The sequence below is a fragment of the Zootoca vivipara genome, chromosome 14, assembly GCF_963506605.1.
Source record: "Zootoca vivipara chromosome 14, rZooViv1.1, whole genome shotgun sequence".
Classification (NCBI taxonomy): domain Eukaryota; kingdom Metazoa; phylum Chordata; class Lepidosauria; order Squamata; family Lacertidae; genus Zootoca; species Zootoca vivipara.
Genome location: NC_083289.1, coordinates 28,194,005 through 28,205,211, shown reverse-complemented (window position 1 = coordinate 28,205,211; position 11,207 = coordinate 28,194,005). Strand labels below are relative to the sequence as shown.

At 55.0% G+C, this 11,207-nt stretch overlaps 1 protein-coding gene across 1 annotated transcript; it reads left to right on the top strand.

Annotated features, from left to right (window-relative positions):
• Positions 1-1,294: 1,294 nt before the first annotated feature.
• On the top strand, positions 1,295-11,134 carry CKMT1A (creatine kinase, mitochondrial 1A). The gene is made up of 9 exons (XM_035132019.2): positions 1,295-1,464; positions 3,735-3,933; positions 4,020-4,115; positions 7,080-7,301; positions 8,767-8,852; positions 9,771-9,894; positions 10,131-10,265; positions 10,482-10,607; positions 10,930-11,134. The coding sequence occupies exons 1-9, from the start codon at positions 1,310-1,312 to the stop codon at positions 11,044-11,046; spliced, it is 1,260 nt and encodes a 419-aa protein (XP_034987910.1). The 5' UTR covers positions 1,295-1,309; the 3' UTR covers positions 11,047-11,134.
• The last annotated feature ends 73 nt before the right edge of the window (positions 11,135-11,207 follow it).

The window sequence follows — 11,207 nt, the reverse complement described above, 5'->3', positions numbered from 1 at the left end:
GCCCTCCTCTCCCGCAGCTGGCTTCCTCGTCCTCCCCGCAGGCAGCAGTCTCCCCCCCACTTGGGCACCCAGAAGCCCCACACAATCCATGGACCCTGAGGAAGGAGAGAGAAGAAGCAGGGAGGAAGGCGGCTCCTTTGCCGCCCTTGTGTCCACCAGTCGCCTTGCCTGCCCTCCTCAGGGCCTGATCCTGCGGCCATCTGATACTCGATCTCTCCGCTCCGCTGCTCCGGCTGAGTGCGCAACTAGTGGTGTGGCATTTCTCGAGAAAAGTTGGCCGTGGAGAGTAGTGCGCGCTCTTCCCCGACGCCTGCCCCTTCTGCTGCTGGCCCTGGGCAGGTGGGTGCCAGGGCACAATCCAGGGGGCGCTCTGCACCCTGGGGAGGGGGCGGCACAAGCTTGCGTTGCCCGGGCTGGATCTGTGCCTGCACATTGGCCCTGCGCATTCTTTACCCCCACCCCCGCGCGCATAGACAGGCTTATTTTCCCTAGGTATGTGGGGGGTGGAGGCAACCAGGCAGAAGCAGGAGGCCTCCCCGGAGCAGCCCTGCTCAGCCTCAGTCTGCTCGGGGCGAGCGCAAAGGCCAGGTCAGAGCTCAGGGGCCAGCTGTCGGCTCGCCCACCTGCGCACTCTACTGGCTCAAGCTCTGCAGAAGACTCGGCAGCTCCGCGGCTCTGGGCCTGAGAAGCAATCAATCGGGTTCTCCCTCTGCCCTGGAGGGGAACCGCCTCCCCAGGAAGTCACTTGGCCGGTATTAGCCTCCCCAGCCCAGTCCCAAGGCCGCCCTTTTTGCTTTCCGGGTGTCTCCAGGAGCGCGTGGCTGGGCAGGGAGGCGCACCTTCCTCTCCCGCAGCTCAGGTGGGTCCTCTGCGAGTGGACTTTGCCCCTCCGGGAGTGCCAGCCAAGACATCCTCCGCGCCGACTATGTTTGCCAGCCAAGCTCCGCGTGGGGTGGGGTGGAGACATAGGCGATCGGTGGGGCACAGCCCACCCACTTTCACAGACACACACACGCCGCGTGGGTTGCCGCTCGGGCGTCCGGCTTGCGGCCGCTGTCCATTGAGGTGGTGCTGAAGCGTGCCAGAAGCCTCGCCACGGCCGCTGCAGTGCATCGGACGAGCGGGCGGGTTGGCGGGCGGCCAGACTGAGTCGAGCCGGGCTAGGCTGGGCTGGGCTGGGCTGGCGGCGTAATCTCCGCGCTCCCCTCCCCCGCGAGGCATTGCCATTCGCCGCACGTCCCCGCCCGCCTCACTGTGCGCACTCCCTGCCTGCCTGCCTGCCTGCTCAGCTCGCTCGCTCGCCGTCGCCATGGCCAGCACCTTCGCCCGCATCGTCTCGGCCCGAAGATCCGCCGGCCTCCTGGCCTTGGCGGGCGCAGCCGGGTCACTGGCCGCCGCTGGCTTCCTCCTCTCCCGGGACTCCGTGGGTGCCGCGGTGGCCAACCGGCGCCGCTACCCGGCTAGGTATGGCTCCTCAGGCAGCCCTTGCACACACACACACACACACACAGAGATGCCTTCAGGAAACTGAGCGGCCGGGAAGGGAGGACGGGGACATTCCGACGGGGATGGCGCTGGGTCCGCGCGCGGTCAAGGGGCCGCGGGAAGAGCCAGGGCAGGGGGAGCCCCACACCAGCTCCCTCCCCAGTCACCTGCAATATGTAGGAAGAGGCAACAAACAGGGCGCCTCCCCACCCCACCTTTTCTCTAGCACTGCAGCATTGAGGCAGTCTGGTCTAGTGGCTAGAGACTGGTGTTTTGATCCTAGCAAGCCGTAGTCCGGGCGCTCTGAGCGCCTGTCCCCCGTGAGCGAGCCAGAGGCGGGACTTTCCCTCGGTTCAGCGGTGGTCCTGGGCCAATGCGAGCATAACTGAGCTGCCGACCCGGGCCTGGTCTAATCCTGACGCATGGTCGATGGCTGTTCACTCCCAGGAGGAGGCCCAGAGCCTGAGATTGCGGCATTGGCGGGAGGCGGGGCGGCGGCGGGAAGAGCCACAGAGGAAGAGCTGTCTCAAGGGGCTTGTTGGGCACATCCCCTGAGGGCAATGTGCTCTACACATGCTCTGGAACACTCTCCCCTTCATTGCCTCTGGTTGGCCTGCAGCGGGGCCGGCTCTGCTTGGTCCTCCTCCTTGCCGGACCGGACCGAAGGAATCCGGTCGAGCTTTCTCTAGCGCCCAGAGACACCTTTGTCATCCAGGGTTCCCCCTCTCGTCCCAATCCTCAGCACCGAAAAATGGTGCCAGCCCCGCTCGGAAATATCAAACACCCCCCCCCCCGGGCAGCACACCTCCAGGCTTGCTGCTCTCCTGCACAGGAGGCCGGAGAAGCTGCTCCTGCAAGCGGTGCGGTGGGGGAGGAGTGGCTCCAGAGACACCCTTCCCACAGGAGGACGGCAAGATCTCAATGTCACCAGCAGAATGAGAGGAGCCTTTCGGCTGCTGCCTATCACGTTTGCAGGAGACTGGTGCACTGGGGCTCCCCCAGTGCTCCCGAGAATGGAGCCTCCAGGGAGGAGAATTGGGGCTTCTCCGCAATCATCCCGACTGCTTCCCTTGCCCCCTATAGGCCAGCCAATGCACAGGCACCAGCGAGGAAAAATACACCTGCTGAACTCCCAACTGGCATGCAGCTCTTTTCCCAGTCACTGCCAGGAAAAGAGGACATTCCGCACTGACTGCGATGAGCTCGCGAAGAAGGATCGGGCCACTCACAGCTGCGGGGACTGCAGTGCGCCCCTCTGGGCTCAAGCGGGACCTCCTTCAGCTCTCTAAACCCGGGAGAGGGAAATATCCCTCGCTCAGCTGCTCCAGCCTCTCTCCCTCCCCGCCCCCTCGCATCTCCAGGGAAGGCCAGGAAAACCACAAAGCCCCTCTAAACTGGGAACGAGGTCAGGAGACGGCCGGTCTAAGCGGATTACGAGTCTTCTTAATGCAATAAAGTCCTCCGCGCGCCTCCTGCTCTGCTCACTGGTTGCTGAGGCTGCCTTTTGGGGTCAGGCCCTCTCAGCTGCTCCAGATTGTGGTCCAGCACCCACGCCCCATCACCTGCAGGGGCTGTTAGTAGGCTCTGCTGGGGGGTAATAGCTGAAGCCGGGGCGCCAGGAGTGGAGAGCAGGCTCCAGTCGAGCCTCATGCAAGTTGGTTCCCAAACTGCCTCAACGCAGTTAAAAACGCAAAGCTCAGACAGGTTCCCACCAGAGATGAAATCCATGACTAGAAACCAGAGCTAGACAAGAGAAAGATTGCAGCTTGTGCGGGATGGAGTCGTGGAAGCCCAGAAGCAAGTGAGCTTCCCTCTCTCCCACCCTTCTCACTGAAGGGTGGTGGTGGGGACAAAGGGGGCAGGAAGGACCCCAACACAACAAGTCAGGTTTTTTTTCCTGTATCAGGACTCAGCTGCGGTACATGTGAAATAAATTATAATGTGAAATAAGTTATAGATACATTGGTACATCTGGGCACATGCAGAATGCATTTCCTTGAAAAGATGTAAAAGTGTGGCCACAAAATTTCACTTACAGGTAATTTCAGAGCAAATGTGGAGGCTACTGCTCAGGGGATCCTCCTCCTCCTACATTTATAAATGGCTCTCAGGCTGCCTCCTTCTCTACAAGACCCTCTCAGAGGAAAGGGGAAGCCTGCAACAAAAGCCAAAGAAGCAATGGGTGCCCCACTGCCTGCAGTGTGTTAATTCTATGCCACATCCTGTCCCCTCCCCCCACCCCGGCGCAGTGCTGAGTACCCTGACCTGCGGAAGCACAACAACTGCATGGCCAGCAACTTGACACCAACCATCTACGCCCAGCTCTGTGACAAGGCCACCCCCACCGGTTGGACCCTGGACCAGTGCATCCAGACCGGCGTGGACAACCCTGGGCACCCCTTCATCAAGACTGTAGGCATGGTAGCAGGGGATGAGGAGTCTTATGAGGTTAGTCCCCAAGCAGCCCTTCTCACCCACCCACCTGGGCTCCCTTTACCTTGCCATTAACCCCACCCCCACCCTTGTGGCTCTAGGTCTTCGCAGCTATTTTCGACCCGGTGATTGAGGAGCGCCACAACGGCTACAACCCCCGCACTATGAAGCATCCCACGGACTTGGACTCCAGTAAGGTATGCTGCACCCTCAGCACCCCAGGAAGGACTTTCTCATATATGTATATGTATATGTATATGTACAGGGGTCAGCAAACTTTTTCAGCAGGGGGCCGGTCCACTGTCCTTCAGACTTTGTGGGGGGCCGGACTATATTTTGAAAAAGAATATGAACGAATTCCTATGCCCCACAAATAACCCAGAGATGCATTTTAAATAAAAGGATGCATTATACTCACCTAAAAACACTATGCAGGCCCCACAAATAACCCAGAGATGCATTTTAAATAAAAGGACACATTCTACTCATGTAAAAACATGCTGATTCCCAGACCGTCCATGGGCCAGATTTAGAAGGCAATTGGGCCGCATCCGGCCCCCGGGCCTTAGCTTGAGGACTCCTGTATATGTGTATGGGTATGTGTATATCTGTATACTGTATACACACACGCACACGCACGCACGCACGCACGCGCACACACACACAGGAACCTCGTTTTTCAAGCATCTCAGAAGCTGAACGATTCGGAACCCAAAAGCTGAAAACCCAGAAGTAATTGCTTCCATTTTCAAACACACCTCACAAGTCGAACAGCTTCCGCTGTGTTTTTCCATTTTTCCAATGGATTTTGCCGACCACCCATTGATCCTTGGTTTTCGAACGTTTCGGAAGTCAAATGGTCTTCTGGAACAGATTATGTTCAAAAACCAAGTATAATAATAATAATAATAATAATAATAATAATAATAATAATAATAATATACATACCGTGTACATACATGCACGCACACAGTGCTATTTTTCTAGAAAAAGAAGTGCTGGAACTCACCATGAATGCCTCCCTTACTCTCTTAGAATGGCAGTTCCGGCTGAAAAGAAAGCCTTTCAGTGTGTATGTTTTTCCAAGTTGTATAAAACAGTGAAAAGCAATCAGTATAAAACACAAAACAACATCAAATTGAGGAAAGGCAACATTAAAGCCCCAATTAACCCAATTAAGCTCAGGACCAAATGTTACCAATTCGCTTCAAGAGGAAACCAAAGTTTTCATTCCGGGAGGTGGGAAGAAGGCCAGGTTTCTCCCTGGGAAGCTAGAAGAGACAGTTTACTCCAATCAAAACTTGCCAAGATCCCTTGGCTTGCCCCCTGCATCCTGATGGAGATGGATTGAGGATTAAATCTGTAAATTAATATTTAAACCTCCTGTCCCACATGTGTGGGAGAAATTTGAAAGTAAACAGGCTGTAAGCAAAGTAAGAAAACATATGCTTTTGCAGTTTACTGAAATCTAGGAATTAGGCAATTGCATCTGTTTCCCCTGTTTATTTGTGGTCTGCTGACCTTTCCCCTCTTTGTCCCCATTGCTACAAATGAACCACACATTTTAGTAAGATAAACAGAATGTTTACTTACATTTCAATGCAGGCAGCAAATATATCAAAGTAGTATGCAGGTGACAAAAACCTTCTTAGTTAAAAAAAATGGTTTCTAATTGGAGTCTGGACTCACATCTCTGACTTGAAAGAGAGTGAGCTCAGGCAGGAAGTACCACATCCATCACCATAAACAACATCAAGCACCCTGGTGCTTATCTGTTCAGTACATAGAGGAAATGAAGGTTTAACACTCTTCTCGGTGATGCAACTTATGCACTTTGCTGTGTTTGAAGCATCCTGAGTTACCTTTACTGCTCTTGCAAGCTCCTTGCTCTGCAAATCCATAATGGGTTTGATGTCTCTGTGGCCAAATCTTCTGTGACAAAGTTCTTTTCCTCTCCTTTCTGTACTCTCCTCTCTCAGATCAAGGGCGTACCCACCATGCGGCAAGTTAGGGCAGCTGCCCTACTCTAGAAGCAGGGCTGGTGGGCAGAGGCGGAGCACAGCCCGGCGGAGCGCGAGTTCGCCGTTCCCGCCCGCCGCGCTGCGCCCTCCCTCCAGCTCCCCGTCGCGCCCTCTGGCAAGGCCAAGCGCGGCGGGGAACCAGAGAGCGCGGCGCGGCGGGCGGGAACGCTGAACTCGCGCTCCGCTGGGCTGGGCTCCGCCTCCGCCTACCAGCCCTGCTGCTAGGGAGGGGCACAGCCCGGCGGAGCGCCGTTCCCGCCCACTTTGTGGCCCCTCCCCTTCCGTGCCTTGGCCCCTCCCCTTGCCCCCCCCTAGTTTTGATCCTGGGTACGCCCATGTCTCAGATGCCTAATTTGTTAATTTTTGTGCTACATCCATGAGAGTTGCAAAAGCATCAAATTTAGATCCTAGTGATCCCAATAAATAACAAACTTTCAGATCACCACCTGTCTCCAGATCAGCAATCTCCAGTTTCTCAAAAAATGGCAAGAAATTGTGTTGCATGATTGCTACAGTCCCTCCTGGATTCCAGCTTTATTTTAAACAAATCTCTCATCCATGTTCTATGGGAGTATTTACTTGTGTACCCATATGCCACTTCCAAATTATCAGTCACTTGAGCTGCAGTCTCTCCTTAGTGCAGACCATCCATGCATCTGAAATGCTGTCTGTGACTACAGATATTGCCAATTTATTTTGCTGCTCCCATGCTTTAATTAAGGCTCTCTCTTCTGCAGTGGTGCCAGTAGGCTTCTGATTTTCAATGCAGTCCAGAACTCCTTTCAAGTCCAGCCATATCTCTAAACACCTCATCCAGTGTAAGAAATTATCCTGCTTGAGCTTGGGTAGTCTGGGGCTTTCTGCCTCAACTCAATTCCTTCCTTCCATTAAAACAATTAAAAATCAATCTTAAAATTTACGAATTTGAACAAAATTAAAAGTCAGGAGCAAAAACAAAAAAATGCCAAAATAATCCTGGCACCCACAAGAGGGCATCCCCTGCAGCCCCTAGAACGGTCCCGAGCTCCCAGAGGCAACAAAGGTCCTATCCTTTATATCATCCCCCTCCCACTTGTGTCACCACCCTGGTGATTAACTGCCTTTTGCATCCTGCTTCCTGGGGTACATCTTCTCCCCCAGATCAAGGCAGGCCACTTTGATGAGCGCTACGTGCTGTCCTCACGAGTGCGGACGGGCCGCAGCATCCGGGGTCTCAGCTTGCCTCCAGCTTGCAGCCGGGCCGAGCGCCGAGAGGTGGAGAGAGTCACAGCAGAAGCCCTGGGTGGCCTGAGCGGAGACCTGGCTGGGAAATATTACCGCCTCAGTGAGATGACGGACAAGGAGCAGCAGCAGCTCATTGATGTGAGTGGCGGGGTAGCCCAGTGGCCAGGGGTGGGGTGCATTCGTGGGTTGGTGGGTGTACACTAGGGCTGAGCGATATATCAATATATCATCCAAAACCAGTTTGCAGTCCATATTGTGGTTATCAGTTTCATAAATTTTGACCTGGCAATATATCGTAAATCATGATATGTGTGTGTGTGCACTATGCAAAAATCACGATGCAGGGAAAACCGTGACACCAGCCAATGTCTCTACATTGTTCCATCCTTATTTCAGACATCATGATATATATCAGTATATTGTGGTTTAGCTGGTGATATATCACGATGTTGAAAACCAGATTTTGCCCAGCCCTAAGTCATTGGAGCACCCCACAATTGCCTAACCTTGACTTCCATAGGTTCAGGTCGGGGGTCACAAGCAATAGACTTCAGCCAGGAGATTGAAGCAAAACAGCGGCCAGTAGGCCTGATCTTCATACTGCTAGACTTCATACTGCTAGAAGCAGAGAGAAGCCCCGAACAAAGGATGGCTCCTTTTTTTATATAAGTTCCCCAAATTACCCATAACACCATTAGTAAAACATATACATTTGTCATAACTATGTCATAAATTGGATGGGGTCTCCTGGCCGAAACCTGAGCACCAAGCTTGTCCTGTCCCTCACATGACCTCCACCTTCCAATCTTTAGGTGAAACAAAGGTAAGTATTTACATTTTCCCAGCCAAGTTAAGCACACCCGTTGTCTTGACCGAGACCCCAATCCACTGAGGTTGGGTTTGCGATTGTTCTTGGAATGACTTGCCCGGCACTCAGGTGCCAGGATGCCAAGCGATTCTCACCCAGGCAGTGGGGCTGCTGAGTGTGTGGTCTCATGCTTCGGGGATTATAGCTGCCCCTACCTATGTCCCAAGCTCCTCTCCTGTTAGCCATTTTCTTTCTAAGTAGAACAACGTTGGAATGGTGTTAATCCATCGGAGGCAGACATGCTTTTGAAGACCAGTTGCTGGAAACCACAGGAGGGGAGAGTTGCTCTTGTGCCCGAATCCTGCTTGCAGGTTTCCCACAGGCATCTGGGTAGCCACGGTGAGACCAGGATGCTGGACTAGATGGGCCTGATCCAGCAGGCTCTTTTGATGTTCTTGTTTCCCCTGGGACTGGAACAGGGTTGGACCAAGACACTGATTGCCTTCCTCTCTGGTCAGCAGCAGCTGCACCCTCACATCCCCCCTCAGGAGAACATCCCTAGGCACTGCCCCACATCTCAGGTTGACCCTGGCCACAATTCTTAGTTCCTGGCTGCCCAGTTTGGTGGGTCCTTCTTTGGAGGTCTTTAAACAGAGGTTTGACAGGCATATGTCAAGAATGCTTTGATGGTGTTTCCTGCTTAGCAGGGGGCTGGGCTGGATGGCCCTTGTGGTCTCTTCCAACTCTATGATTCTATGAAAACCCCAGCTCATCATCGCCTCTTCTCCTTCCCAGGATCACTTCCTATTTGACAAACCTGTCTCCCCTCTGCTGACAGCTGCAGGCATGGCTCGTGACTGGCCTGATGCCCGAGGAATCTGGTATGGCTTCTGGCTTCTTCTTCTGGTATGGTATGGAGTGAATGGGTGGGCAGGCAGCCATAGACCCTCTTGAGAGGCAGGCACTCCCCCCCCCCAGGCACTCAGATCAATGGCTCTGCAGCCAAGTCTGTCCCCAGCAGCTGATATGCCCTCATTGAAACTGAAATCCTCCCCCTTTAATCTTTTAGAAATGAAATGAAATGCAGGGGGCAGTGCCTGCCTCTCAAGAGGGTCTGTTGAAGGGGGGGGGGCCTTCTTCCGCATATTCACCTGCTGACCTGGAGGGAGATGGCCTTGGAGAGGAAGGCTGTATCTCAAGCAGGAAGAGGGTCACTCCGGAAGCCCAGACTTGTGAAGGGCAAAGCAAGAGCTTAGAATCACAGAGTTGGAAGGATCCCCAAGCACCATCTGGTTCAAACCCCTGCTTGGCACAGGTTGCGGAGACACTTCCAGTCAGGGCCAGACCAAGAACTTTTGGCACCTAAGGTAGACCCCCAAATGGCACCCACCTTCCCACTTGGGAAGAAGAGGAGGTGGAAGATCTACATCAGGATCTGCTGCCCCGATGAACCACCACCTGAGGCAGTTGCCTCATTTTGCCGCATGGGTGGGCCGACCCCACTGGCAGAGGAAGGGTGTGTGTGATGGGTGCGGTCTGCCCCAGGTGTCATCCCTAAGGGGGGTGATATCGCTGCTTCGTGCCCCTGGGACGCTTGCTGTGGGCGCCACCCCCTTGGGACACTAGCCCCGCCCCAGTGGGCGGCTAGCCCCGCCCCTGGGTTCACAGCATGTGCGCTGCTCCGGGTACCAGAGCAGCCAGCTCCGCCTCTGGCCAGCCCTGATTCCAATCATGCCCAGGCAGTGCCTAGCCTGGCACATTCCCACCCCACCCCAGTAACTGCCAATGCCTCTTTTCAGGCACAACCACGAGAAAACCTTCCTGGTCTGGGTCAATGAGGAGGACCACACCCGTGTCATTTCCATGGAGAAAGGAGGCAACATGAAGAGAGTGTTTGAGAGGTTCTGCCGGGGCTTGAAGGAGGTGAGCAGCAATTCCTCTGGCCCCACAGCCCCACCCTGCCCACCCAGGTATCTCAGGTTCAGCTGAACATGGTGGAAGCATCCTGATTAGTAAAGCTCAGGCCACCGTGGATCTGGTCCTGGACCACATCGCAAGGCAACAGGAAGGCTCTGCTCCAAGGGTTGAGCTGGCCCAGAGAAGGGGCCCAGTCTCATGGGGTGCTGTCCTTGACTTCTGCCTGCTTCCCCTGCTTACAGGTGGAGCGCCTGATCCAGGAGAGGGGCTGGGAGTTCATGTGGAACGAGAGGCTGGGCTACATCCTGACATGCCCCTCCAACCTGGGCACTGGACTGCGTGCTGGGGTGCACATCAAGCTGCCGCTGTTGAGCAAGGTAAAGGCTGGGGGTGGGTGGAGGGGTCCTATGCAGCGTGATGCTCCTGGGCTGGGGCCCCCAACACTTCTCTCCCCCCAGGATGTTTGAAACTCCAAGCAGGACACTCGCTTTCAGGTATCTAGTCCTCATCGTAGACTGCCCACCCCACAGTCACAGTTCTGTAAACCCCAAATACTTTGCAGCACTGACTTCTGCCCCCAACCTCCTCTGCAGGACAGCCGCTTCTCAAAGATCCTGGAGAACCTGAGGCTGCAGAAACGTGGCACTGGTGGTGTGGACACAGCCGCCACGGGGGGCACCTTTGACATTTCCAACCTGGATCGCCTGGGCAAATCAGAGGTACCTGGGGAGGAGAGTCAGCCTTGCTGGGTGCAAAGTGTGCGTATGCCTGTGGAGGGTATGACACTTGAGCATCCTTGCCATCCTGGGTGGAGGGAGGGGAGCATGAAGCGGGAAGTCCACGTGGCAAGGGAGGTTGCAAAGAAGGTCATTGTTCCCTTTGCGGCCTGCTGGGGGAAGAGAAGGAACTCGATGGAGCAACAGGGCTGAGCAGTGACATGGATGTGGGGTGGCAGCAACAACCAGTGCCTCAAAGGACCATGGTGGGCCTCCTTTGAGCTGCCCTCTCCAGCTTGGCTTGTTCTGTTCCTGCCCCTGCCAGGTGGAGCTGGTGCAGCTAGTGATTGATGGTGTCAACTACCTGATTGACTGCGAGCGGCGCCTGGAGCGGGGCCAGGACATCCGCATACCTTCGCCTGTGGCCCAGTTCCGCAGCTGAGCCCAGCCCAGCCCAGGGCTCTTTGCAGACACCAGTGGGCAGAAGGCACATGATGCACTGCACCAATCCCCATAAACCTCTGGCTGCTGTAACATTCTCCTGTCTCTGGCTGAGATTTGTACCACTTGGAGGGCAGGGGAGAGGGAGAAGGGCCAGAGCAC